General features: G+C 41.1%; 1 protein-coding gene across 3 annotated transcripts in view; it reads right to left on the bottom strand.

The window, feature by feature from the left end:
- Positions 1-325: 325 nt before the first annotated feature.
- Prdm5 (PR/SET domain 5) overlaps positions 326-25,826 on the bottom strand; it is a 153,162-nt gene continuing 127,661 nt past the window's right edge. The window contains exons 14-16 of one of the 3 annotated variants that reach the window (XR_009588146.1): positions 22,898-23,009; positions 7,345-7,449; positions 962-982 (exon numbers count right to left, since the gene is read on the bottom strand). Coding sequence is in view for 2 of the 3 variants with exons in the window: in XM_060373750.1 (XP_060229733.1) it covers positions 818-982; positions 7,345-7,449 (270 nt within the window). In the remaining variant the exon portion in view is untranslated. Of the gene's footprint in view, positions 983-7,344; positions 7,450-22,897; positions 23,010-25,826 lie in introns of all 3 variants that reach the window. The other 2 variants (XM_060373750.1, XM_060373751.1) reach the window with 2 other exon arrangements.

Here is a 25,826-nt window from a genome sequence, read left to right as displayed (position 1 = left end):
GAAAGCTTGTGCAGGCCAGGGCCATCTCCACATAACTGACGCGATGAAGGGGAAATGACTTTGTTTCTGTTTCTAACTGTGTATGTTTATTATTCCTAATTTCTAAGTCTGGACATTAAAACTTAGAAGGATAAGTATGATAAAATTTAAATACAGCAGTTCCTTTGTGTCAACTATATGAAGAATATCCACAGAATGCATACAAGCATCTGAATGGTATGTATAAAATGGTGTGTTCTGAGAGTTCTCTAAAGTACACAATATTTTAAGAGGAACTTTAGTTCTCAAATATCTTTTTATTTTAGGGTAACTGTTAAATGGAGCTGTTAAATAGAATAAACTCCTTGTCTGTTTATCAAATATTTTCATGCCTGAGACTTTGAAAATCTATGGTCTTACTGGTATCTGCAAAGAAGTCCTGAGATGTCTGATTTCTGTCTAAATTAGTAATAACTGGCTGCAATGTCCAATATTTCCATGAGAGCATCCCTCACCACACACACATGAATAACAACACAAATGCCCAATGAGGAAATACATTAATAAACCGCATAAAGGAAGTCGAGGGCCATAACTCTGAATTTTGTTTTTAATCAGCCATAATACAAACACAACCTAAGGCATCTTATAAGCTACAAAGTATTATTTTTCCATTTGCATTTCTTTTTGATAAGATTTAAAAAAAAATCCATGTATAATTTCAAAGACAGGCAAATAAGCACTGTGAGATCAATGCGTTGCTTTTGGTTATTTCTGTTAAGCTGATCACGGGAGAAGAACCTGGGATTCATAGGGTTGGGCTCCTTGACAGCCACCATTAGCTGTCAGCTACACCGTGGATATTGTCCATATGCACCTTGAGGTAGTCATTCCTTGTAAACTTCTTATGGCAAAAATGGCACTCTGCCATCGGGCGGTTGGGATTGTGAGTCATCTTGTGTCGGATGAGCATTTTCTTCAGGCTAAAAGCCAAGTCACAAACCTAGAAAAGAACCAGATACTCAGTATTTATGATGACAAACCAGTCTGTCAAATATACAATGTACATTATGAAAATTCCTTCAATCAAGTGTGTGCTAGTGGGCCTCAGGACAAGCACTGCTCTCACAACAAATGGAATATCACACCCAGACAAAGAAGGACATTGCAGTCCTCAAGCCTCACGTGCATTTAACTGCATGGCTTGCCCCACCCTCCAGCCTTTCCTCTCTCCAGCTCTGGACTTAGACCATGTCAGAGGGATGATTTCCTAGGAACACACTTTCCTTAGGATACTAAAGTGTATTTACAATTCATAACAACTCCTTAAGTGCTGTGATTTACAGCCTGGAAGACTTCTCTCCACAGGGCATAAATACACAAGACATTTTTTTACTGTGACGTTTTCCATTTAGGTCCACTTGAGATGTGACTGGCTAGCAAGGCATTCAGAGTTACAACCACTTGTGATGCAACTGGTTAGGAACCCTTTAAGCATTATAACCACCTGCGGTGTGACTGGTTAACAATGCTGTCAGCATTACAACTCAAATGTATTATTACCCAGAATTCCACCTCCTTTTATGCTGCTTAACTAGGTCATACAAACAGTTTATTTCACATCAGCTCCACTACATGGCAGCCTGGCTTAGCATGCTCGTCAAACAACCTGGTAATGCAAAGTACACAGTAGCAACAAGTGACGTGCAATAACTCCAGTCATAGAGGGAAGTCGGGTGCAATTCAACATGTGCAATTCAGCCCAAAATGTTTATTCATAGACACTCTTCAAAGCACATTTGTTTGAAAGTATCTACTTCAATCATGTAGAAATAATGTAGAAACAAAGGCATAATAAATTCTGATCAAGGAGACACTAAAGATAGCTGGCATTCTGAATGACGTTTGTGAAGAGACTAAATTGAGAACTGTGTGCTCTCTTTTATTTTTTAAAATTTATTCACTTTATATCCTGAGAGTAGCCCTTTCCCTGAACTCCTCCTGGTCCCACCTTCCCTCCCTCTCCCTTCTTCCCCTTCCCTAGTCCTCAGAAAGGGGAAGCCCTCCTCCCTTACCAACTGACCCCAGCCTATCACATCATATCAGAAATGCCTGCATCCTCTTCCTTTGTGGCCTAACAAGGCTGCTCTGTCAGGGGGAAGTGATTGAAGAGCAGGCAACAGAGTACATATCAGAGAGGTGTGCTCTCTTCTTTATAGAGGGAGGAGAATTTACTGTCATGGTAACTAGAAACTCAGAAAGTTATCAGACCTGAATGGGGCCTGGAGCAGGAGCCATTGATGGTGATGTATTTTGATTTATGCAGAAGTCCCTGGTACTTGATGGAAAACAAGTAAACTCAAGAGGCACAGTCCTTTCCAAGGAAGTCTGTCTTTGCCAAAACTGTGCCGTCCTCTCCTTAGTCTTTTTGTTGTGCTCAAATATAGCTTTTTGAATGCAGGACTTGTCCCTCTTTGTTCTACTTCAGCTGATTTACTCACTAGGGCCATTTGGCCATCAGCTGGCAGAATTAACCTGTTAGCCCCAAGGTCCAGGTAATTTACTGGAATGCTGGGAGTTGTAGTTCTTGGAAGAAAACAAAGTCTCACGAGAAAGTGCAGTATCCTATGGGTTTTGTTTATAAAAAGCCCCATAATTTCCACTCTGCCAAGAAATTCCAGAGAGTGGACCATACCAAAGTCCATCTTTTAGTATTTAATGTTTAATAAAGCTTGCTTCAAATTGGCCTAAATGGTAGAATTGGTTTTCCTATGGTGAATCTCAGGATTAACAGAGGGGAGGTTCTTTGTGAATTGTCTTCTCTCATGCCTCCTAAGTATCTGGTGAGGAGCAGCATGGAATTTTACATGGGTAAGTATCCCTTTTAACTGCAGTTCCCTTGCCAAGTAAAATAACAGTAGTTGTGGGTTCCTCACAGGATTTAAGATTAAATGTAGTCTAAAGTTTATGCAAATTGGTATACTATTGTAGATATTCACTAAATATTAGGGTAAGCTCTTTCATCTTCTGTAGCAATTGGTGTCACCAACCTATTGGAAAGCAGAGACGAAGGGGAAGCTACCACAAAGGGGGGCTTGAAGAGAACACAGCCTCTGGAGTGGTGGCGAGATTTGTTTGCCAGTGGTCTCTGCGGAATGTTCGCAAAGCAGCCTTGACATTTCCTTCACAACAGTTACCTCTGACTTAATGACTGACTATGTGATTTTTTTCTGGATATATCTCCTTGCCATCCTAAGGAATTTTAATGCACATATCACTAATTCATAAAATATTAGTTGAGTTTACAAGAAAATGAAATAATAGTAGGTGAAAGGGGCGAGAAAGAGAGATATACATACATATATACATGCCTATAGTTACATGTATCTGTACATGTATGTGTCTATGGGGAATCTTATGAGCAATATAAGCAATATAAGCAATCTTATGAGCAATATAAGATATTCAAAGTTATGAATATCTCAAAGAAATTCAAGCGTGTTTTTATGGAAAGTACTCTCATGTGAAACAAGTACCAACTTGTTTTATATGTGTTGATGGTCATTTACAAGATAAATGTAGAATTACTTGTCACATGCTATTTCTCTGACCCTTTTTCTGAACCCAGGGTCAAAGTATAGATCTCACCTACAACACTTGTAGTGTTTTGTTTTTTTTTTAAACACAAAAACTACATTGAGTCAATTCATTTGAATGGTGGAAACCTTCAGTTCTCTAGCTAGTGTCACCCTGCACTCCACTCCTTCGCTTTGACTATGCTCCATCTCCTTCTCCCCAGGATTCCTTACCCTCTATAGCCTCCAACCAATCTGTTTGCTCTCCTGAAATGCTCTTATCCCTATAACTGCCTCCTTCTCATCATTTAAGCTAAACAGATAAACAGAGAAAATATAGATATATAAACACAGATGATTGTCTAACTATTCCTTTAGAGTTGCCTAATTTTGTACCTTCCCCTTTCAGTCTTTATTATATATGGTAACTAGATATTTACCAATATTTATTTATTTAACGTTAAATGCTTTAAATGATCTCTATTTATACTGACAGAGGAGGTGCCATCTTGTTCATTTGTCTATTTTGTGCTAAGCATGGCTTTCACCATTAGCCAGGATGGCCTCTTGGTGATTTCTGCACATTGCTTCATTAGCCCCCACAGCTGTACCGTTGAGTAGATATTAGTATGGCATCCTCATTTTCACAGAGGGGAATGAAAGGTTAACCAGATTTCCAAGCACAAGAAAGTGATTTCTAGAACTGAAGCTGGGCAATTCACACTCAGTCTAAATCTCTTTCCCAGGGCAAATCCCAGTATCAACTGAAGCTTCTCACTTTAATTTGAGATATGTGAATGGACTGTTCTCCTATTTGTCTGGTTCATACCATTTTAAGGAACAAAAGTGACTCTGAGACTATAAATAAGGTTTCCAGATATTTGGGCTCACTGTTGTGAAGGGAGGTATACAAACTATAAGTCCATGTCTACAGTCTCCTTGGGAAAAATTAGAGCAATGGCACCTGGAGAGAATGTAAAGGACCCTGAGCAAGATGCTGAAGTTATTGGTAATGGCTAATATTAGTAAGGAAACCCCAGAAAATCCACACAGGCTACTCTGTCCCTACAGTCTTGTCTTCTTCTAGAAGATAATCCTCCCCCATCCCCATGTTAGGTAAACACTTCACAGAAAGCAAGAAAGTTTACAATACTTGCTGCAAAGCTTTATGATCTGAGCTTCATCCCCAGGACTGTATCAATCAGGATTCTCCAAAGATAAAGAACAATAGACAGAACTTACGTGTGTGTGTGTTATATACATCTAAATGTATATATCTAAATGTATACATACATATGTTATATGCATCCACATGTGTGTATATGCTTGTGTTTCTGTGTGTGTGTGTGTAAGGCTAATCACAGTGGCTTAGAGGCTAGTATGAGCAGTCTAAGAGTGGCTGTCTCCCATGGAAAGACCGAGCATCAAGAAATTGCTCTGTCCACAAGACTGGCTATCTCAGCAGACCCAATTTGTTGTTAGAGTCTCAAGGAAGTCCTGGAACGCTGCCAGATTTTAGTCTAGGTTGAAATCCTGAAGAAGTCATTTCTCATACACGTAAAGAAATGCTTCAGCAGCAGGAAAGTCAAACTTACCAGCAAGAGTGAGGGCAAGCAGGCAAAAAAGCAAAAGCTTCTTTCTTCCATGTCCCTCTTTGTGGGATGCCATTAGAAGGGGCAGCCCAGATTTAGGGTAAATCTTCCCACCTCAAATGATCTAGTTGAAGAAAAATCCCTCACAGGTGTCCCCAGATGCTTTAATTTTTTTAGTTAATCCCAAATTAACTAATTTGACTTAGTCAGTTAGTTAATCAAATTGAAAAGCAAGATTAGCTATTAGAGGAGCCGCACAGTAGAAAGACATAATGGATTCACACAGATTGCCCTCTGACCTCTTCCACACCACAGCACACAGCTGCCTACACACACATAAATGCATGAAATAAGTCAATCTTGTAAATTTTTAAAACTTCTCAAAATATCACTATGTCAAAGGGAAATCACTGGCTGTCTGAAGTGATGAGGAAGGATATGGGCTCTAGCTGCTAACAGGAATAAAATGTAGAGAAAGTAAGGGATCTGTATAGAAGAGGAAACAGAGGAGTAGATTAAGAATTAGTAGGTCAGGAGGGCATGGCTGTGAGCACTGAGAGCCTCTGCTCCACTGAGCAGGCTGCACACCATTTAGGAGGCACTTGAAAATATGTATGATAACTGGAGATATAGACAGAAAAACCACAATAACAACAACAAACCAGACTAGTAAATTATAACTTAAGAAGTAACACCATAGGTCAATTCACCCAGAGCAATGTTCAACAGAAATAGTCAAAGGTGAGTTGGATATGATGATAGCAAAGTGTCCATATCCCACTGACAGATTATTTCATGCCTGAGATAGTTATTGTGTAGTTGTGCAATCAAGTCACTTAACTTGGTTCAGCTTCTATATAAGAATTAAACTAAACTGAACTATTTAGCTGGCTTCAGGACTGTGTTCTATTTGCATGCATTTCTTTTGCTACAGGTGGGTTTTCTTACAGTGTGCTGAGGATGAAGGAATTTTTGTGTGTCAGAGCACGTTACATTGCTGATTTAGCCTAGTGCAACGTTTCACAGGACAGGGAAACGGTCTTGGATTTGTGAATTTTCTTTCACAGGGACTCCTTGCACCCATGTTCTCCACTGGAACAGGCTGATGGAATTATGCTCTTGAGTAAACTCAGCATTTATAGTAAATCTGTGCTGAGCTTTCATTTCAAATTGAGTGTATCTTCTTATACTAAATTCTACTGATACCTTCTTTTGATGTGGCAAAACAAGCACCCCCAGTGCCTTCTCTAACACTGTGGTTGATCCGCTGACATAACCATTGGGGAAGAAACTGAAGCACCAACCAAGGACCATGCAAGAGCTGGATCTACGCCCTCTACTCTAGTAAAAAAAAGTGGGGGTACTCTAGTAAAAAAAGTGGGGACTGCCTAAGACACTGACTCACATGCCAGCTTTTTGATTACTTCCCTGAGGCGGGGACTGCCTTACCAGGCTATAGGGGAAGGGGAAGGCTCAATCCTGATGTAACTTGATGAGCTGGGATGGGTGGGAAGGGGAGGGAGGGAGAAGGGAAGAGGGATGGAGAGGGGAATAGGAGGAGACAAGGGATGGGTCTACAACAAGTATGTAAAGTGAATAACAAAAATTAAAAAAGAGAATGTCCTGTCCTTCTTTAACCTGAAGGAATTATATGCACATTTTTTTAATTTATTTTTTTTACTTATTACAATTTATTCACTTTGTATCCCAGCTGTAGCCCCCTCCCTCGCCCCCTCCCAATCCCACCTTTCCTCTTTTCTTTTCTCCTCCCATTCCCCTCTCCCAGTCCACTGATAGGGGAAATATTCAATTTGTATTTAACATTCATGAGTAGCTAAATATACTTTTTACGTTGTAATTTTTAAATGAATTCAGGCACACAGACAATATATTTTTATCATTTTCACTCTACTGGTTCAACTGTCACTAACTGGTCAAAAACCTGGGTACACACTCAAGTTGCCTCAAACACTTCCAAATTTATACCCTGGAATAACAGCTTCATGGAATCAAATATTGGAAGATATCCTGAAGAAAGTCAGAGTTTATTTGCTGCTAGTAAACCATGATGAATAAAATATGATTGCAAAGAACATGCAGACCAGAGTTACAAGCAGCATAAGGCACTGAGAGACACAAAAAGAAACACAGGGTCAGGCAAGGAACACCCGGGAAGAGGAGAGGGGACCGCCACTCACATCACACTGAAAAGGCTTTTCTCCCGTGTGCGTCCTTCTGTGCTCATCCAGGCCTCGCTTCTGGCTGAAGGCCTTGCTGCACTCTGAGCACTGGTATGGCTTCTCCTGCAGGCAAGGAAGAGAGAGCACAGAGAATGTCAGCAAGTGCTGACCTGCTGAACCTCCACGGAGGAGTGGGTGTCGACACAGAAGATGCCTTCCTGAGGATGCTGCAGCGAATGCACACGGTGAGCTGAGCTGTTTCCAAACCTCACAAGAAATTCTGGACAGTGTAATCTAGCAGTTGAAAGTGAGTGGCGAGGGCAAGGCAGAGCCTGTCTTCCACTAATACGCTGGGATCCAACTTTTAATTACTTTTCTTTTTTAGGCCAGAGTTGCCATAAAATTTTACTATGGCATTTTGTGTGTTGTCTCCTAAGAAGCCTGAGAGCCCCTCAGCTAAATGGTGGAGTTACTTTCAAATCTCCAGTTTGAATACTGCAGAACCAAAATTTCTGTGTAAATTTGAAGATAAATTTAAAAAGCTAGAATTCACCTTTGGTTGATGTATTTTTTTAATCTTTTTAATTTTCTTCTCTATTTCACTTAAACTTGGGTTCCTTGAGGACCATGGAGATTAAGACAGTCATACAGAGATTGCCAATAAGGAACCATATTATAACATAGGAAGCCATAAGGTGCTTCGACTTCCATCAAGTTAATAAAGTTGAGGTTGAGCGATCTGTTACCTTCCCAAGGATATAACTGAAGTAGTTTAGAAGTCTATGTGGCTGGAATATATAATATGTTCTGATACCATTTGCTATGATTTAGGTTAAGTCCTCCATAAGGGCACATGTGTTAAAGGCTTGGTCCCATTGGTGGTACTACTTGGGGCAGTGGTAGCTTGTGGAAGAAAACTAGGCCATTGGAGATATTCCTGAATGAATTATAGGGCTCTGCTTCTTTCCTTCCTTCCCTCCCTTCTTTGCTCCGCTCCTCTCTTACTTCTTCCTTCCTTCCTTTCTTTTTTCTTTCTCTCTCTATTTCTCTCTCTCTCTATCTATCTATCTATCTTACTCTCTCACTTCTCTCGCTCTCTCTTCCTATCTTTCTCCTAGCACCACAATGTGAGCACTGCCTTTACTATGTGCTCCATTTGACAGGCTCAGAAGCAGCAGGGTCAAGTGACTAAAACCTAATACTGTTTGCCAAAATCAACCTCTTATTACACGCTGATTATCTCAGACACTTGTTACAGTAACAGGAATACTGCGATGCGTGTGAATGTCTTGTCAGTCTCAGATAAGAACTCCTTCGCAGCATCAGTCTCGTAATTTCACTGTTTTTCTTCTGCTGTCCACTGCAAGGACTATGAGAACACAGTCTGATGCCACAGAGTATCATGGGAATTGAGTCTATTGTTCTCATGTGTAATATGTAGAAGAAATCACACACTGTGCCTCATTAGCTGGATTTAACTAGACACAATGATTATGTTCTTGATTTATACTCTTTCTGAATGATTACCCAGTCTAATTGACAAACACCCTGTCCTTTGTCATTATGACCGGGGAATCAATGCTAACTGGAGGCAATTTATTTATCAGTTAAACTCTGTAATCTATGAATGGCAGAATTAATCAACCATCTAATTAGTCTACTCTAATCAAACAACATTTGGTAGAACTCATTCAAAGGTGGCTTTATGGAGCTCGGTGCCTAGTACCTTACGAACAGAGAACACAACTATTGTGAGCCTTCAACACTCTTCTGTACAAAGGAGCAGCATCTTATGGGCAAAGATTTGCAAATAGCAAATGTCATTTAAGAAGGCTATGGGAAAACTGTTGTTTTCATAAACCTTGTGGACTCCCTTGAGAAACTTATTGAGGTTTCTCTCTCTTCTTTCTCTCCCTTATCTTACTCTTTCTCCCTCTTCCCTCTTTTCCTCCATTCCTTTCACCCACACCCACCTCTATCTCACACACACACACACACACACACACACACACACACACACACACAGGAATGTTAGGATATGAAAGTTATCTTGTGTTTCAATTAATGTAATTTAATTTTCTTTTGTAGAATTCAGTGTTTTATATTTATTAATGCTTTAGGAAAATGGTAAATTTTCCCAGATGAACATGTCTCATTCCTTTTTTTGGGGGGGGTCTGTGATTATGTGCATGTGTGCCTCTTTGCTTAGGTGCGGGTGAATATGTGCGGAGGCCAGAGCTTGGCGTCAGTGTCTTCTTTGATTGCTCTCCACTTTATTTGCTCAGTAAACATCCCCTGTTGAACTGGAGCTCACACATTCAGGCCAGTCATCCTGCCCAGCTTTCTCCTCCCAAGTGCTAAGATTATAAACTGGCTGCTAGGACAGCCTGACCTTTTATATGGCTGCTGGGGACCCAAACTCTGATCTTTACACTTGAACATCATATCACCAAATGCTTTATATGCCGAGTCATCTCCCAGTCCCAATTCTTATTTCTAAATTTAAAAGATCATCTTAGATACTGACTGGGTGCAGTGGTGCACAGCAGTAATCTAGCACAGGGGAGGTGGATATAAGAGGATCGGGTTCAAGGTCATTCTTTTTTTTTGGGGGGGTTACCTCACGCAGGATGGCTTTTTCTAGTTTTATCCATTTACCTATGGGTTTCACTTATTTATTTATTTTTATAATAATTTTTACTTTTTACATTAATCATAGGTTATTTACTTTGTATCCCAGCCATAGTCCCATCCTTCATTCCCTCCCAAACCCACCCTCCCTCCTTCATCTCCTCCCTGCCCCTTTCCAAGTCCACTGATAGGGGAGGACCTCCTCCCCTTCCATCTGACCCTAGCTTATCAGATCTCTTCAGGACTGGCTGCAATGTTCTGTGGCCTAGCAAGGCTGCTCCTCCCTTGGAGGAGGAGTGTCAAAGAGCCAGCCATTGAGTTCATGTCAGAAATTGTTCCTGTTCCCCTTACTAGGGAACCCACTTGGATATTGAGCTACCGTGGGCTATATTCAAGGTCATTCTTAGCTACAAAGAAAGTTGGAGGCCTGCTTGGGCTGCTTGAGAGTATTTCCAACATAAAGTCAATAAAAAATTAAATCAACAAATAGTCAAATAAACAAAAGGATTTTTTAAAGGAGCACAAAAGCCAGGCATGGTGGCACTCACCATTAACCACAGCACTCGGGAGGCAGAGGCATGTGGATGGCTTGTGAACTTGAGACCAGCCTGGTCTACAAAGCGAGTCCTGGATAGCCGAGGCTACACAGAGAAACCCTGTCTCCATAAGAAATGGCATAAAAATTGCCTCAGCAATTATCTAGGTTAATGAGCTGGCTCAAGAGTTAACAGCACTTGCCATTAGCCTGGTTTTGTCAGGAGAACTTTCCCACAATGACCTCCGCATATGCTTGCACACACATGCTCAAGCCTGCATACACATGCTCAAGTGTGCACACATCTACAGATATCAATTTAAAATTCCTGGAGCATGGGCTTGATGTAGATTTCTTAAACATGAAATTTCTGTATACCCAGAAAATTTGCAGCTCCTCATTCTTTCAGCAGAGCGGCTGTTGGTGAACCTTGTAAACAAACCCTGGCATCCATGAAAGTGGATTTTGTAAAGTGAAGTGTTATGTTACACTTCTAAAGGAGCTTGAGAAAATTCAACCTTCTAATTTCATCTGCAAAACATTGTATTGATATTCAGGGTGAGATATGGATCCTTCAGTGTGTAGACCACATGTAACCAGGTTGACTTTCTTCCTGGACCACAGTAAGACCCATCACCAGTCCTTCTGCAGATGACTCACAGAGAAGCCTGAACCTCCCACACTGGTTTAGGGCAGGCTTCCTTATTTGGGGACCTACTGAAATTTAGGGCCAGGTAGTTCTTGAGTGAAGAGACTGTCCTCAATATCCACTAGATGTCAGCAGCATACTGACCCCATCAAATCTACAGCTACTGGCTCAAATCCCAGGCAAGGGCAGAGCACAGAGGTTCTAAAGAGGAACATGCTTCTTAAACCATGTACAGTGAAAGATGGCAGTTGTTCAAGTATGTTGTAGACTGCTGCAGAGTGGCCATTTAGAAAATGTAATAAAAGTTCAATCACTGGAGAAGTTAGGAGCCTGACCATCACCGCAGCGCCAAAATAATGGGAGGCAACACTGCTCAGCCAGTCTTCACCCATCAAAGCAAGTGAACACTGCTTTAGAGCCACACTTTTAATTGCCTGGGCTTAGAATAAAACAGCCTTTGATGATAAGATGCCTATGATCCAATTTTATCGTGTTCTAGGAAAACAAATCCTAAAGCAAATGATGCTTCCGCTCGAATGTGCCCCAAGCCCTGAATCTCGCGTGGCTGAGAGATAAATAAGGCAGAAGCACTGGTCTGAGGTGACAGAGGACACGGGGGTCCGTTACTTGATTCCCTGTTTCTGTAAGTTGAAATTTCCTAATAAAAAGTAAAAGACTTGTAAAACATCAAGCCATGCTTGCTGCTTAGATATGATTCTATGCTCTAATGATGTCTTCATGTCAGCCACAAAAAACTCAGCCTGGTAAGTTGATTTCCAAAATCTGACCCTGAATTTTTCAGGGTGAAATATGGAGCCTCCAACGTGGAGAGCCCCGTTAACCAGGTTGACTCTTTCCACCCGGACCACAGCAAGACCCACCCACCAACTCTGCCGCAGGCGTGTTTGGGACGTCTGGAACAAGGTCAGTATGTGTGTCTCCCATGACACTCCACACCACACAGCCTCCATGAGCTTCAGTAACCCTAACCTTCGACCACGGGTCAGTCCTGACCAGTGAGTGCTGTTAGTGTGGCAGACTCAAACTCCAGCTTCTTTAGCGAGACTGACTGTGTGGCCAAAAGATTATTACTAGGTTCCATAAAGAGGCCAATTTGTGTAGAATCAGAGCTGCAGTTTACAGGAGAGTTGGTGGGTGTGCGCCTCCAGTTTCGACTACACACCGCGACTGAGGCAGGTCTATAGGCTGCGGGACGGCTGGCCATATATCTAACAGCTCTTCTTAATGGCCCCACTTGGGGAAGCACATGTACCGCCAGCTGCACACAATCAATGTGCACCGAGCCCCCCCCAACAGGCAGCCCTGCCGAGCAAGCATTCACAGACGTTTACAGCTTCTCTGCGTTTTTACGCACCATCCTCTTTTTTATAGCCAGTGTGGTCTTTCAACATACGACAAGACACAACCTTGGACTAGTAAACAAAGCACCTAAAAATTACAACTCATAGGGAAGCCTTTGAGAGCTGGGAGAATATTTAAACCAGGTTTCAGCACAGCATAGCCGTAATTGCTTCTGCATTGGAGCTAATGGAAAACACATTTCCCATAAACCAGGAGAATGGACTGCACAATCCAGACCCAGAAAACTAAGAATAAGGCCAGTGAGTGGCATCTCATTGTTATACAAAAGTGTTGTAAGGAGGCACCTGGTCCCTTCCTGATTAACTCCTTCTTGAGGTCCACGAAGTAATTTGTAAAATGAGTGGGTAGCATTAAAGTCTGATTACATGAACAGAGGGGGGACAGGAGCTTATCAGGCATGAAACAGGCAAGGAGCATCCAAACTTGTTCAAAATATGCTTTGCTGGAGCTACATGCAAAGCTACATGCATGACTACATGCATGACTACACGCAGTCATCAGAGCAGTAAGACAAGCGACAGCAGAGTAAACGCTCCCTCATTCTGCTCTGATGGGTGATCACTGCATTTCACCCTGCCTGGTCACTCAAGTCGCCTGCAAATCTTTAGAATTCATACTGATGCCAGGAGCCCACTCACAGAAACCCCCACTCACTGAATTGGACATGGCCAATTTTAAAGTGCCAGTGCTTTAAAAGTTCCCTGCGGCCGCAGGAGAGAACTGTGATCTGTTCCATTCCCCCTAAGGTGGGCATCCCGAGACAGCTAACTGCAGCAGTAGTGATGCCAGGTCTGTTTGCCTCCTCCTGCTCTTAGGCTCCCCTCCCATTGCACTGCTGCTTTCCCTTTGGACTGTCTGATTTGTGCTAGCTGGCAAAAAGAGAGAAACAGTTAAAAAAAAAAAAACAACTCCTAATAAATTGTTAAGCAATGCTGAGAATTGTCCATGGTCATCCTCACTTCACAGATGAAGAAACAGTTTAAAATTATGCCCAAGGTCACACAGTCAGGCAGGAGAACAGAATTCAAAACAAGCTCCACTCAGACCCAGGCTCACTGCAGTACCATGACAGCTGGCTACCTGCAAAGCTCTTTCCCTTCTCTCTGTCCCTGTGAGCAGAGCCCATTTAGGCTATGTGTTCACTTTTATCTGATTAGCTACCTTGAAGAAGGAAGATGGTCCTGAGCTCAACTCAGGCAGCTGGCTCAGGCTAAGCCTCAGCCCATACTTTGTTTAGAAGTTGGAATCAACAGAAGATCTCCAAAAATGCTGATGCCTGTAGCCTACCGCCAAAGAGACCATATTTCATGCTGAGGTTGTGTGCCCCAGGCTTTGGCACTTTTAAAGGACTGTTTGGGAATGTCTGAGTAAGGTCAAGATGGCATTTGCTCTACTGTTGCAGGTATGGATTCAGATGGGAGCAGGTAAAGGGACTGGTTCCTAGTGTGAAGCAACACTGCCTGTGCTATTAGAGTCACATGCAGAACACAGGCAGGGATGGGGATGGTGGAGACGTTTGAGGAGTGGGGGCACATAGTGGCCTTCTTGAACCGTTCATCAGCTGTGGGAAGTCTCATATTTATGACCATACCGTTTGGGATGAAATAATTCTTTTGACCTCATCGTCTCAGCCATCACACTTTTTTTTAATTAAATTTTTATTTTTTATATTAATTACAATTTATTCACTTTGTATCCCAGCTGTAGCCCCCTTCTTCAGTCCCTCCCAACCTCACTCTCCCTCCCTTATCTCCTCCCATTCCCCTCTCCAAGTCCACTTGATAGGGGAGGTCCTCCTCCCCTTCCATCTGACCCTAACTTATCAGGTCTCATCAAGACTGGCTGCATTGTCCTCCTCTGTGGTCTGGCTAGCTGCTTCCCCCTCGGGGGATGGGTAGTCAAAGAGCCCACCACTGAGTTCATGTCAGAGACAGTCCCTGTTCCCCTTACTAGGGTATCCAGTTGGATGCTGAGTTGCCATGGGCTATATCTGAGCAGGGGTTCTAGGTTATATCCATGAATGGTCTTTGGTTGAAGTATCAGTCTCAGAAAAGACCCCTGTGTGCAGATATTTTCGTTCTGTTGCTCTCCTTGTGAAGCTCCTTACCTCTCCAAGTCCCACTATCTCCTCCTTCTTTCACAGTATTCCCTGCACTCTGCCCAAAGTTTGGTTAAGAGTCTCAGCATCTGCATTGATACACAGCTGGGTAGAATCTTTCAGAGGCCCTCTGTAATAGGCTCCGGTCCTGTTTTCTCTTTCTTCCAATGACCATCCTGTCTGTCTTTCTTTTTTTTAATTAAATTTTTATTTTTTATATTAATTACAGTTTATTCACTTTGGATCTCAGCTGTAGCCCCCTCCCTCTTCCCCTCCCACCTTCCCTCCCTCATCTCCTCCTATGCTTCTCTCCAAGTCCACTTGATAGGGGAGGTCCTCCTCCCCTTCCATCTGATCCTAGCTTATCAGGTCTCATCAGAACTGGCTGCATTATCCTCCACTGTGACCTGGCAAAGCTGTTCCCCCATCAGGGAGAGGTGGTGGAAGAGCCAGCCACTGAGTTCATGTCAGAGACAGTCCCTGTTCCCCCTAGAGGGCTAATATCCAGAATATATAAAGAACTAAAGAAGTTAAACAGCAACAAAGCAAGTAATCCAATGAAAAATGGGGTACAGAGCTAAACAGAGAATTCTCTGTAGAGGAATATAGAATGGCAGAGAAACACTTAAAGAAATGCTCAACATCCTTAGTCATCAGGGAAATCAAATGACCCTGAGATTTCACCTTACACCCATCAGAATGGCTAAGATCAAAAAACTCAAGTGACAATACATGCTGGAGAGGATGTGGAGAAAGGGGAACCCTCCTCCATTGCTGGTGGGAATGTAAACTTGTACAGCCACTTTGGAAATCAATCTGGCACTTTCTCAGACAATGAGGAATAGTGCTTTCTCAAGGTCCAACTATATACCACTCCTTGGCATATATCCAAAATATGCTCAGGTACATAACAAGGACATTTGTTCAACCATGTTTGTAGCAGGTTTATTTGTAATAGCCAGAACCTGGAAACAACCTAGATATCCCACAACAAAGGAATGGATACAGAAATTGTGGTACATTTATACAATGGACTACTACTCAGCAACCAAAAACAAGGAAATCATAAAATTTGCAGGCAAATGGTGGGAACTTGATAAGATCATCCTGAGTGAGGTATCCCAGAAACATAAAGACACACATGGTATATACTCACTTATAAGTGGGTACTAGACCTATAAGAAGGGATAAACTACAAAAATCTGTATACCTCAAAAAGCTGAGCTAGAAGGTCGACCCTGGGTAAGATGATCAGTCCTCACTCAGAAAGGGAAACTGGGCAGACACTGGAAGAAGGAGAAATCTGTTTGTCTTTCTGAGTGGGGGTTAATCTTCTTACTCAGGGTCCTTCCTCTTGCTTAGCTTCTTTAGGTGTACAGATTTTAGTATGTTTATCCTATCTTATAGGACTAGTATCCACTTTAAATGAGTATATACAATCTGTGTCTTTCTGCTCCTGGGATACCTCACTCAGGATGATCTTTTCTAGATCCCACCATTTGCCTACAGATTTCACGATTTCCTTGTTTTTAACTGTGGAGTCACACTCTTTTCTAAAATGAATTATCAACAAAAGACTTCAGACAGTCCTAAGTGAGAAACTGGGGGAAAGACCAACACAAATTTTCCTTACTCTCTAGAAGAGCACAACAGATCCGACAAGGAAAGAAAGAAAAATCAAGGCACGTGGACTAGATGAAGTTTCCTTATCAACTGACAGGGCTTACTGCTACACAATCTGAAGTGGGTGCTGGGGATATAGCTCAGTGGCAGAGGGTTTGTCTGTCAGTGTGAGTCCTTGGGCTCAATTCCTAGACCTTAAGACAATAACAGTGTATCAAAACATAATACATAACAAATCACAAATATTCCTATGAATTTGAGAAGTTATGTAAGTGTACAAATGACAAAGTGAGAATTCAACACAGTCACAACTCTCACATTTAAAAGTCATGTCCAATTGGTCCCTAGAGAAATTAATTCAATTTGCCTTCTTCCAAAACTAACAAGCAAGGGGTCTGACATATGTGATGATAGCAAGTGTAATCCATTGCTTCATAAAACCACACAGTTTATTCAGACGTCTGTAGGAGAAAGGAATTGTGTAAATTCAAAGCCTTACAAGAGGAATATCTAATTCTAAAGAAAAAACATACCTCTCGGATTACTCAATTCTGAAAATAATATTAGCATAGCACAAAGGTGCAATTGCACATGTGGCTAATTCATCCATGACCAACAGGGTATTCCAAGCAGCCAAGTTCATGTCAACAGGTAAAGCGAAGCCATCAAGCAGTGGGCAAAAGTCAGAGGAAGTCTTATCAATGTGAATTACATCTAGACGCAGCACCCTGCACAGATGGCAGAGAGCTAGTAGCAGAAATGCACTCCTTTCAAGCTTCAGAAAATGCTGGGCAGTGGGGACCCTCCCCTGTCTGTTTGCACAGGTGAGGATTCAGTCAGAACTGACCTGGTAGAGTTCTTACCAGATTGGAATTAACTTTTAAAAGTCATAAAATACTTTGGAAAAAAAGTATAAAAGACTTTTAAAATATGGCCTAATATGACTGTACTAAGTGAAGGTGTTTTCATATATCATCTGAACATAATTAACATGTTTAAAGTACAAGGGCAACTATAGGACAATTTAAATTCCAAAAATTAGTGACTTCACTTTTTACTGTTCACCCAACACTTTTTTGTTTTGTTTTTAACTGTAAGTAAATTTGAACTCAACGTTGTTTCACAAATGGGGATTTGTGGAGACTTTCCATCATTTTTAGGTATATTACACAAAATTCATCAAGCAGGCATGTGCTTTTCATTCCTCATCAACATGTTCTAATTTCACTTCTGGAAAACTAGCGACTGGCAGTTTTTCCAGCTTGTTTTTGGTTGTGTCTGTCTCCTTACAAAGGGCACTCTTAGGGCATTTCCAGAACTACCATTGGTGTGTCCAACACTCCATATTTTATCAGGACTAGCCTGGATTTGACCCTGACAATCCTATACCCCAAGAAACCTCATTTTTCAGCAAAACACAGGGGTCATGATTATATAGCAAGACACCGCCCAGACAACCTGTCTTCCCCTAAGTCGGGGGTGGCAGGCTGCAGCAATGTCCCACTTAGACACATCTAGGGAATGTATGCATCATTCCTGTATTGTCATTTAGCTGTCATCTGACAGGATAACATACTAAACAGAAAGGATTCTGCTAACATAACCACTCCCATGCTCCAGGCTTTCATCCTTGTGAATGCAGTTACACTCTGTAATCATGGTAACGGAAGAGACTTGGTTATCTAGGATCAGCACTCAGGGGATCTTTAGTTCTTTCTCCAAATAATGGAGATGAGGCTCCACATTCCAGCTGACATGGATTGAAGTACTGGAAGCACAGGGAAGAAGCAGGTACTGTCAGACACTTAGTTGGGCATACAAAATGCATTTTCTTAGGAGTAGGTGCTTCTGGTTTCTTTTGTTTAAGGAAGAATATTTGACAGAGAAAGCTATTTGTGAACTCTGCAGACTATCAGAAATTGCCTAACTCAGAATGTGTTAGGTAAAGGATTGGCTTAAGTCAACATGTTTATTTTTAGTAAGCTACAACAAGACATGGAAACCCCATGGAATGGCATCTCAGAACTGTTTTTGTATGCACAGATAATGCTGCTTTACCTCTCAGTATTTGTTGCTTGGTTTAGAGATACAGCCTCTGCATGGGGAATGCTAACAAGGAAGAACCACCAGCCCCCTTATCTCCTGGTCACTGTCCCCTCTTTTCTTTTGCTTTTTCAAGACAGAGTTTCTCTGTATAGCCTTGTCTGTCTTGGAACTCACTCTGTAGACCAGGCTGGCCTTGAACTCAGAGATCCTTCTGTCTCTGCCTCCCAAGTGCTGGGATTAAAGACTAAAGACATGTGCAATGACCACCTAACCCCTCTACTTTCATAACTGCAGTTATGATTCTGTCTCTAATAGCTGCCAGGTATCCTCATGTTAAGTCAACATAAATCACACATTTGGCAGAAGGTCCATTTACTATAAGCCTGACTTTGTACAGAGAAGGAAGCCACAATAAGGCTCAAGAACTCAGAGAAAATTCAATGAGCATGTTTCTCTTCTCACAAAGCATTATGCACCACCAACCTCCAAAACAGGAAAGCATATCTATATGTACCAAACAAGAGCTGGGAGGGAAATCAGCAGACCTCTGAGACTTTAAGCTCAGGATTATATGAAAAGAAACATTTAGCATTCAGGAGCCTCAGCAAAAGGCAGAGGTTAAGGGCTCAGTTATGTCTAGCCAATGGGGCAATAGAATATAATATTTAAAAAGTTCAAAATTCAGTCAATGAGGCATACATCACTTGGTGATAAATTGTTCTGCATGTTAAAGACTGTTTCTAGGTGGAATGTCATATTCTTGGCACTGACATGATCTCTGATTACATGTCTAAAGACACATGTTTAGACCCTTAGTCTATTGCCTCTACAGAGCCAAATAAGCACAATAAGGGCAATGCAGCAAAGTGGTGAACTAGACTTACATTGTCATGGCAAGCCAAGTGTTTCATTCACTAACTAACGGGAAGCAGCAGAAGGAACTGGACATTACAGAAAGGGGGAGTGCACACGTGCTTATGCTTATGAATACACGAACACAAACAACCGTGAGATGAAGCAACAGCAAGGTTTTAGCTCCCATGCAACAGAGTGGTTTTGAACTCACTGCTGAAGCATGCAGCCTGCTGTGTATTAACATGTAGGGCTGTCAGGGGCCTAGGCCATGTCTAGGGTCACAGACTATACAGGTGAATATGGACAGACAGCTGGTAAATCTCAAGATAGTCCTGATGTTTAAGGAGGTTCTCAAATGCCTGTCCTTTCTGGCCAAAGCAGAAAAGATCACTGCGAAGTGTCTGACCACAGCAGCCTTCTGTCTTGCTGACTGCTATTATTTGCATGAATGGTTTATGCCACTAGCAATTTGCCCTATGCTCAACTACTGACCCAGGGGTGAGTGACTTCAGATCTTATTACCAGTCCCCAGGGTTCTCCCAGCCACCCTACCCCCAACTTTATGATTTCCAGAACACCAAATCTGGAACCAGCAATGTCTTCATGTTACAATCCAGCATCAAGGACACAAGCAATCAGTACCATCATAATCACTGTAAATCATAATTCCACAAAACACTCTCAAGAAAACAATGTATCTGTCTGATATGACATATGATATAAAATACAAATAAATAACATTTGCTCATGAAAATGTGTTTGAAAACCTGTCCTCAATTCTGGTCCCTATTATCTCCATTTGTAACCTTGAACATACGGTGATATAAGAAACTAAATTACACATGTATACATTCTTTATTGACTCCACATATAGTTAGCAGTATCAAATCTTCATGATATAAGAAAGGCTATTGGCTTCTTTACATGAATGCTCCCTGTCCATCCCCGCCTCCCCAACTCCCTCTCTCTCCGTGTGTGTGAATGTATATATGTATATATTTTTGAGAGTATACTACACTGTAGTTCAGGCTAACATGGACTTAACTCTGTAGGCCAAGCTGGCCTAGAAATAGTAGCAATCCTCCTGTTTTAACATCATGAGTGCTGGGATTACAGATGTGAGTGTGTTGTGTAAATTCTCATCCATTTGCCAATCAAACAACATCTAATCTAATGCTCCACTAGCTTTGCCTTGGATGTCTCCATGGGACTTTTAACATTGATATTTAAGTGTTCTCTCAAGAGGAACTGAGGTCACATGAACACATGGCATCTGAACTTCATGTTTCCTATTAGGTAGACATGCCACATAGGAACTATGCATAGAATATGATTTGACTGGGAATGCTCAAGCGTATGATTAGAAGAGGCAACCCATAATTGAGAACAGAACTGGGTAGACAGACACTTTTATGAACCAGGGTTCAAGTACTCCTCAGAATCAGTAGAACCTAGGCCTGCCCAGAAATGTTTGAATCTAGGACCATGGCAGGAAGTGGTTTCCTTTGTAATAAAAGATTACTGGCAAAGAGCACACAGATTTTATCCATGCATGAAGTAAAGCAATAGAAAGCCAGAATCCTAGCATTGCTCAGGAACAGCAGGTCTTACTTCAGCATGAGTATGATTAGGGTCAGTCAAATGCTGAAATTGCTTCTTTTAGAGTAAAAATGAAGACTAATGCCTCCTTTGTTGAGCAAATGATGATATTCATGTTTATAATTTAAACTGAAGCCCAAGAGATGACCTAAGTCAATGGTTCTCAATCTGTGGGCCATATATATCAAGGTATCCTGCATACCATATTATTACATTACAGTTCATAACTAGCAAAATCACCATCATGATGAATCAATGAAATAATTTTATGGCTGGGGGCATCATAACATGAAAAATCTATTAAAGTGTTGCAGCATTAGGAAGGTTGAAAACCACTACCCTAAATTCTTTTTTTTTTTATCAGTTACATTTTATTAACTCTGTATCCCAGCCGTGTCCTGATCCCTCATTCCCTCCCAGTCCCTCCCTCCTCCCTCATCTCCCTAAATTCTTAAGGTCACAGTTTTTGTTTTTGTTTTCATGTAGCTGAAATTCTACCACCAATAAAACCCATTTTCCAAACTCCACACTCTTGATATGAAGGTGTATGACAAATGTACAAGAGTTCCTTCTGAGGCTGGACCACAGGGCCACATTCTGACTTTGAGATCAACTTGAGCCATGGCTTACTGCTGAGAAGCTGACACTAATTCTAAAACACTGGTTTATACTCTATGGAATGCAGTACATCACAACAATTATAATACTGTGAAAACTATACAGATGTAAAAATTAACTTCACAGACAAAGATATCTCACTTCTACTCTTGATCACCTTCAGGCAACTCTAGATAAACTACATTCTTCACTGAACCTGACCGCTTTCAATTTTAACATGAGATAGTCTACCTGTGTCTTTTCATCTCTATGTATGACACACAAGACCAGGAAGGTTATCTATGTCTTATATTAACCAGCTTTTGTCTATTTGTAATCACAATATGCATATTAATAAATATCATAATTCTAAACTGAAAAAGTCACACAGATTATGAAACTAGAATTAGATGACTTTACAAAAAAGGGAAATTATGTATGAGCTTCATTGTATCATTATCATTGTATCATTGTATCAAGTGTATCATTGCTTTTGGAATCTATTAATGGGAGTTTGTATAAATGTCTTTATTTCAAGATTCCTATGATACATTAGTAATTAGAACTCTCTGAATAGGGTGAAAAATAAGTAAAATTCTGTATAGAAAAAATAGTATAGAAAATTGTAGTTTTTCTAAGAATAATGACTATTTTAAAAAAATAGCTCCATATTGTCTTTCTTAAAACAAAGGAAAACTCAGACAGCATGGTCCACACTTTCCATTTAATCTTGAAGTATATTATTAGCTTCTGAAGATAATATGGTGGTGGGAAGGCAGCAATCATCGTAAAATGCTAAATATTTATAGAGTTTTATGTTAGCTGAGTCGTCAAACTGCTCTGTATAGATCCTTTGTTCATGTACCAGCTTCGCAAGAGTTTCAAGCATCCTTGAAACAGCTGGATAAATTGCTGCATAGGGACCATACAGGGATATGAAGTTGTTCTGAGACCATGCTATATGGTCTCAGAAGAAAGGATTTGGGTTGGACCCCAGAGCTCCTGGATTGTCCCTTGTAGGGACCACAGGAACTGAAGAAACACCTGGACTAATGCATTCCTGACACCCAAATACAGATTTTCATGCTCTGTGGTCAGCTCAATAGATGCTTAGTGAGTTCCTGCAATGCACTGAGAAGACAACCAGGCCTGAAACTGAACAGCAGGGCATTTTTGCTCTGGGATTCTGTAATTTCAGGGAGACAGTGACCTACTGAGGTCGGTTCAGTAAAACGTGTAATACACAGTGACTGTTCCTAGATGAATCTCTTGGCCAGGGACTCAATAATTGGGAAATAAGGAAGGACATGATTTAACTAAGTACAGGGCTTTGCTTGTCTGTTTTTAAAATGTTATTTCCAGATGGGAAAGCCAGCAATAAAACACGGAAGGACATTTCAGTTAACAAGAAAACCTGCATAGGTTTAGAGAGCTGGAGAAAGTCTTAATTCGGCTAACGTGAAATATTCTCTTCTCTTTAATAATAGAAACCCAGACTTTCTGTCACTGTGACAGGAAGTAATGGTCACAATAGTTATGATAAGAACTGACTAACCTTGGAGTTTCTGATGAGGTCTTCAAACTGATCTCGGACTGTCTCAAGATGAGGGTGGGATTTGAGTGGATTAAGAGGAGCAACCCCTCCAGAGGGCGAAAGCTACACTTCCCTGTGGGCATAAGGATATGTATTTAGAATGCACTTGGGGATTACACTGGTTTAGGAAAGTAGCAGTATTTGGTTCTTCTCGGAGATTCATGACCTGGCTAGCCATAGGTAGTTTCCTGGTTTGTAGTACCAGGCTTAGTTTCCATCCTTTCGAGTGACCTTAAATCCATCGGACAGCTGTTACTCTAACAATTTGTTAATTTCAAGATATAAGTACCACTTCTGCACCTTCAAGAATATCTTTCCATTCAGGTCATTGGTCCTTGTGGTGGTTCGTAGGTGTAGGTACAGCTGGGTAGGACTATTGATTGCTTTCTTCCCTTGGCAGCTCACACAGCACTTTCTGGTATGATGGAAGCTAACCCTCAGGGAGGAGGCTTTTGGGTCACATCCTGTGTTCAAAGAACGTGGTATCTTCAGCAATAGGGACGTCAACTTCTGGAAGGTGACCAAGCAAAACAGCAATAGCTCATCTATATTGTTTTAGGAGTCTCTTGCACTCATCTGACCAACTCAAAGAAAGGGTTTTCATGCCTGCTGTGGGCAGTTTTGTTAGATAGTTTATTGCTCTTGTGGGAGACATTGACATCCCAAATAGCATAACTTCGTTAAAAATATATAATGTGTACACATACAGTTACACATGTATTTATATACTTATGTTATGTGTAATTTTAGATAAATAATATGATTCCCTGAAGATGTTTCAAGACTCCTTAGTGTTATTCATCCCTCTCCTGCCTTATTTTAAAAGCTTCTTTTTGAAGTAAAAAGAAACCATTAGAGAAAGCCACAACTAGTCAAAATGCAGAGAACAACTGACCATGAGGTGTCCCACAGCACAACCCTAGTACCTAAGGCTCAGGGATTTCACAGAAAAGAGGGCCAAGAGATTGTGAGAGCCAGAGGGCCAAGAGGTCTTCCACAAGATTGCGTTTTCTCGGTAAGGCAAGGAAGCCACGCCCACAAAATCTCAGCAACAAGGCTTCTTACCTGAACAATGAGGACATCCCAACACAGAAGGGGGAAATCCCCTCCCACCCCCAGGTGAAAGCTACCAGCGACCAGTGACCACTGACAGAGGGAGAATTAGCCTTTTAAGTGATCCCCCGAAGTGGTTATCCGGTACTAGGTAGTCAGGCCTAAAAGCAAACACACAAGTAACACTAAATTGACTTAGCAGGGTGCATTTATGTATTTATTTGCATATATGTGTAATAACTATAAATTTTTAAAAGTCCATGAATTTAAGATGGGAGGTTGGGGCTATGTGACATGCTGGGGGGTAAAAAAATTATGTTTTATATTTTAAGTTTTAAAAAGAGGAACATTTCTGCTCCTGCTGAAAACATGGGAGTTGTCTAAAGGACTGGCAGCTCAACTTAAAAAGCCAGTGTTCAATAACTTTTTTCTCGTTTTTTTTTTTTTGTTGTTGTTGTTCTTAAGTTTGCACATATTATATATACTTCATATTGAAAGGGTTAGGCTAACTTTGTAACCTATATGTCTTCTAAAGCCTATAGTTTTGAGTTTTAGGTCCAGGTTAAGCTAAAGCCTCTTAGTACCTTTCCAGAGAATAGAAAAATGTGACCCTATCTATGAGGACAGATAGAAAAAAGGCAAGCAAGCAATGACCTTCACTCAGCAAAAAGAAGGACCAGACCCTTGTCTTTGAGATAGTGTTTCTTAGCAACGAACCCAGACTTCTTCTGAGTCTTTTGACCTCCAAGCAAAAGTCCACAGCCTCTAATCTTCAAGGATGAGCTAACCATCCCCACCTTAAATTGCAGCTGCATCCACACTTGGCAGGACTGGCCAAGCTTGAGCACCTAAGGCTAACCAATTATCTTACTTTATAGCTTCCTCATCCAATCCTAAATTGCCAAAACTGCAACTTCAAATTTCCCACAATTTTTCTTTTAAAAACCTAAAGGCCTTTGTCTCCCGGTGCCACTCTTTGCTGACCAGCAGGGGTGACCCCATTGTGCAATGGTTAATAAACTTCTTGCTTTTACAACGAGTCTTGATCTGGGGGGTTTCTGGGAAGGGCACGATCTTGAACTCCTGAGCTGTGAGACCCTAGGTCTTACAATATGACTGTTGAGATTTCCTCATCAGACTATGAACACGTAAGTACTACTGGTTGCATTCTTGATGAATATAATTGTTAATGTCTGGGCATTCATTATAAAATATACTTGTTTACATCTAAGATTAAATAGTCATGTGAGTTGATTTACAATTTATATTTTTGAAATTTTCTCTTTGCTAGATTAATAAAGATTTATAACTTCTCTAATCTTGAAAGACAAGGCAGCTGAGTTGTCATATTAACAATAAATACTAATTGCTAGCTATTAAATAGATCCAGTGTATCTAAAACTTATGAAACCAGATCCTTACTCAATAGTAACAGCCATCACTGAGGTAAGCAAGTGAAAAGGAATATGTGGGCAGACTCAAAACGAGACATCTTAAAAATGGCCTAAGAGTCTGAAATAACAAAACAACTGAATATCGTTATAACATACCCGCTCTGACTTACACCTCCATTCTGCTTCCATTTATTTCAAGCAAGATAAATGCCACGAATAAGTTCACAGAAAGCAAGTTTCTTAATATAATTAGCCACATCATGTCACCAACACATCTTGCTTTAAATTCTCACTAAAGGCAGGGACAAGATCAGCTGCCACTTCATGTGCCTCCAACAACTTTAGATTGAACTAATTATGATCAAGACACTATTTTTAAAAATTGTAGAAACGCTGTGCCCCGACTGAATTTTAAATGCCCTCAAAGGCAATGTTTGGGAGGC

This window comes from Meriones unguiculatus, chromosome 21 (assembly GCF_030254825.1).
Source record: "Meriones unguiculatus strain TT.TT164.6M chromosome 21, Bangor_MerUng_6.1, whole genome shotgun sequence".
Taxonomy (NCBI): domain Eukaryota; kingdom Metazoa; phylum Chordata; class Mammalia; order Rodentia; family Muridae; genus Meriones; species Meriones unguiculatus.
This window is presented reverse-complemented; position numbering and strand designations above follow the sequence as displayed.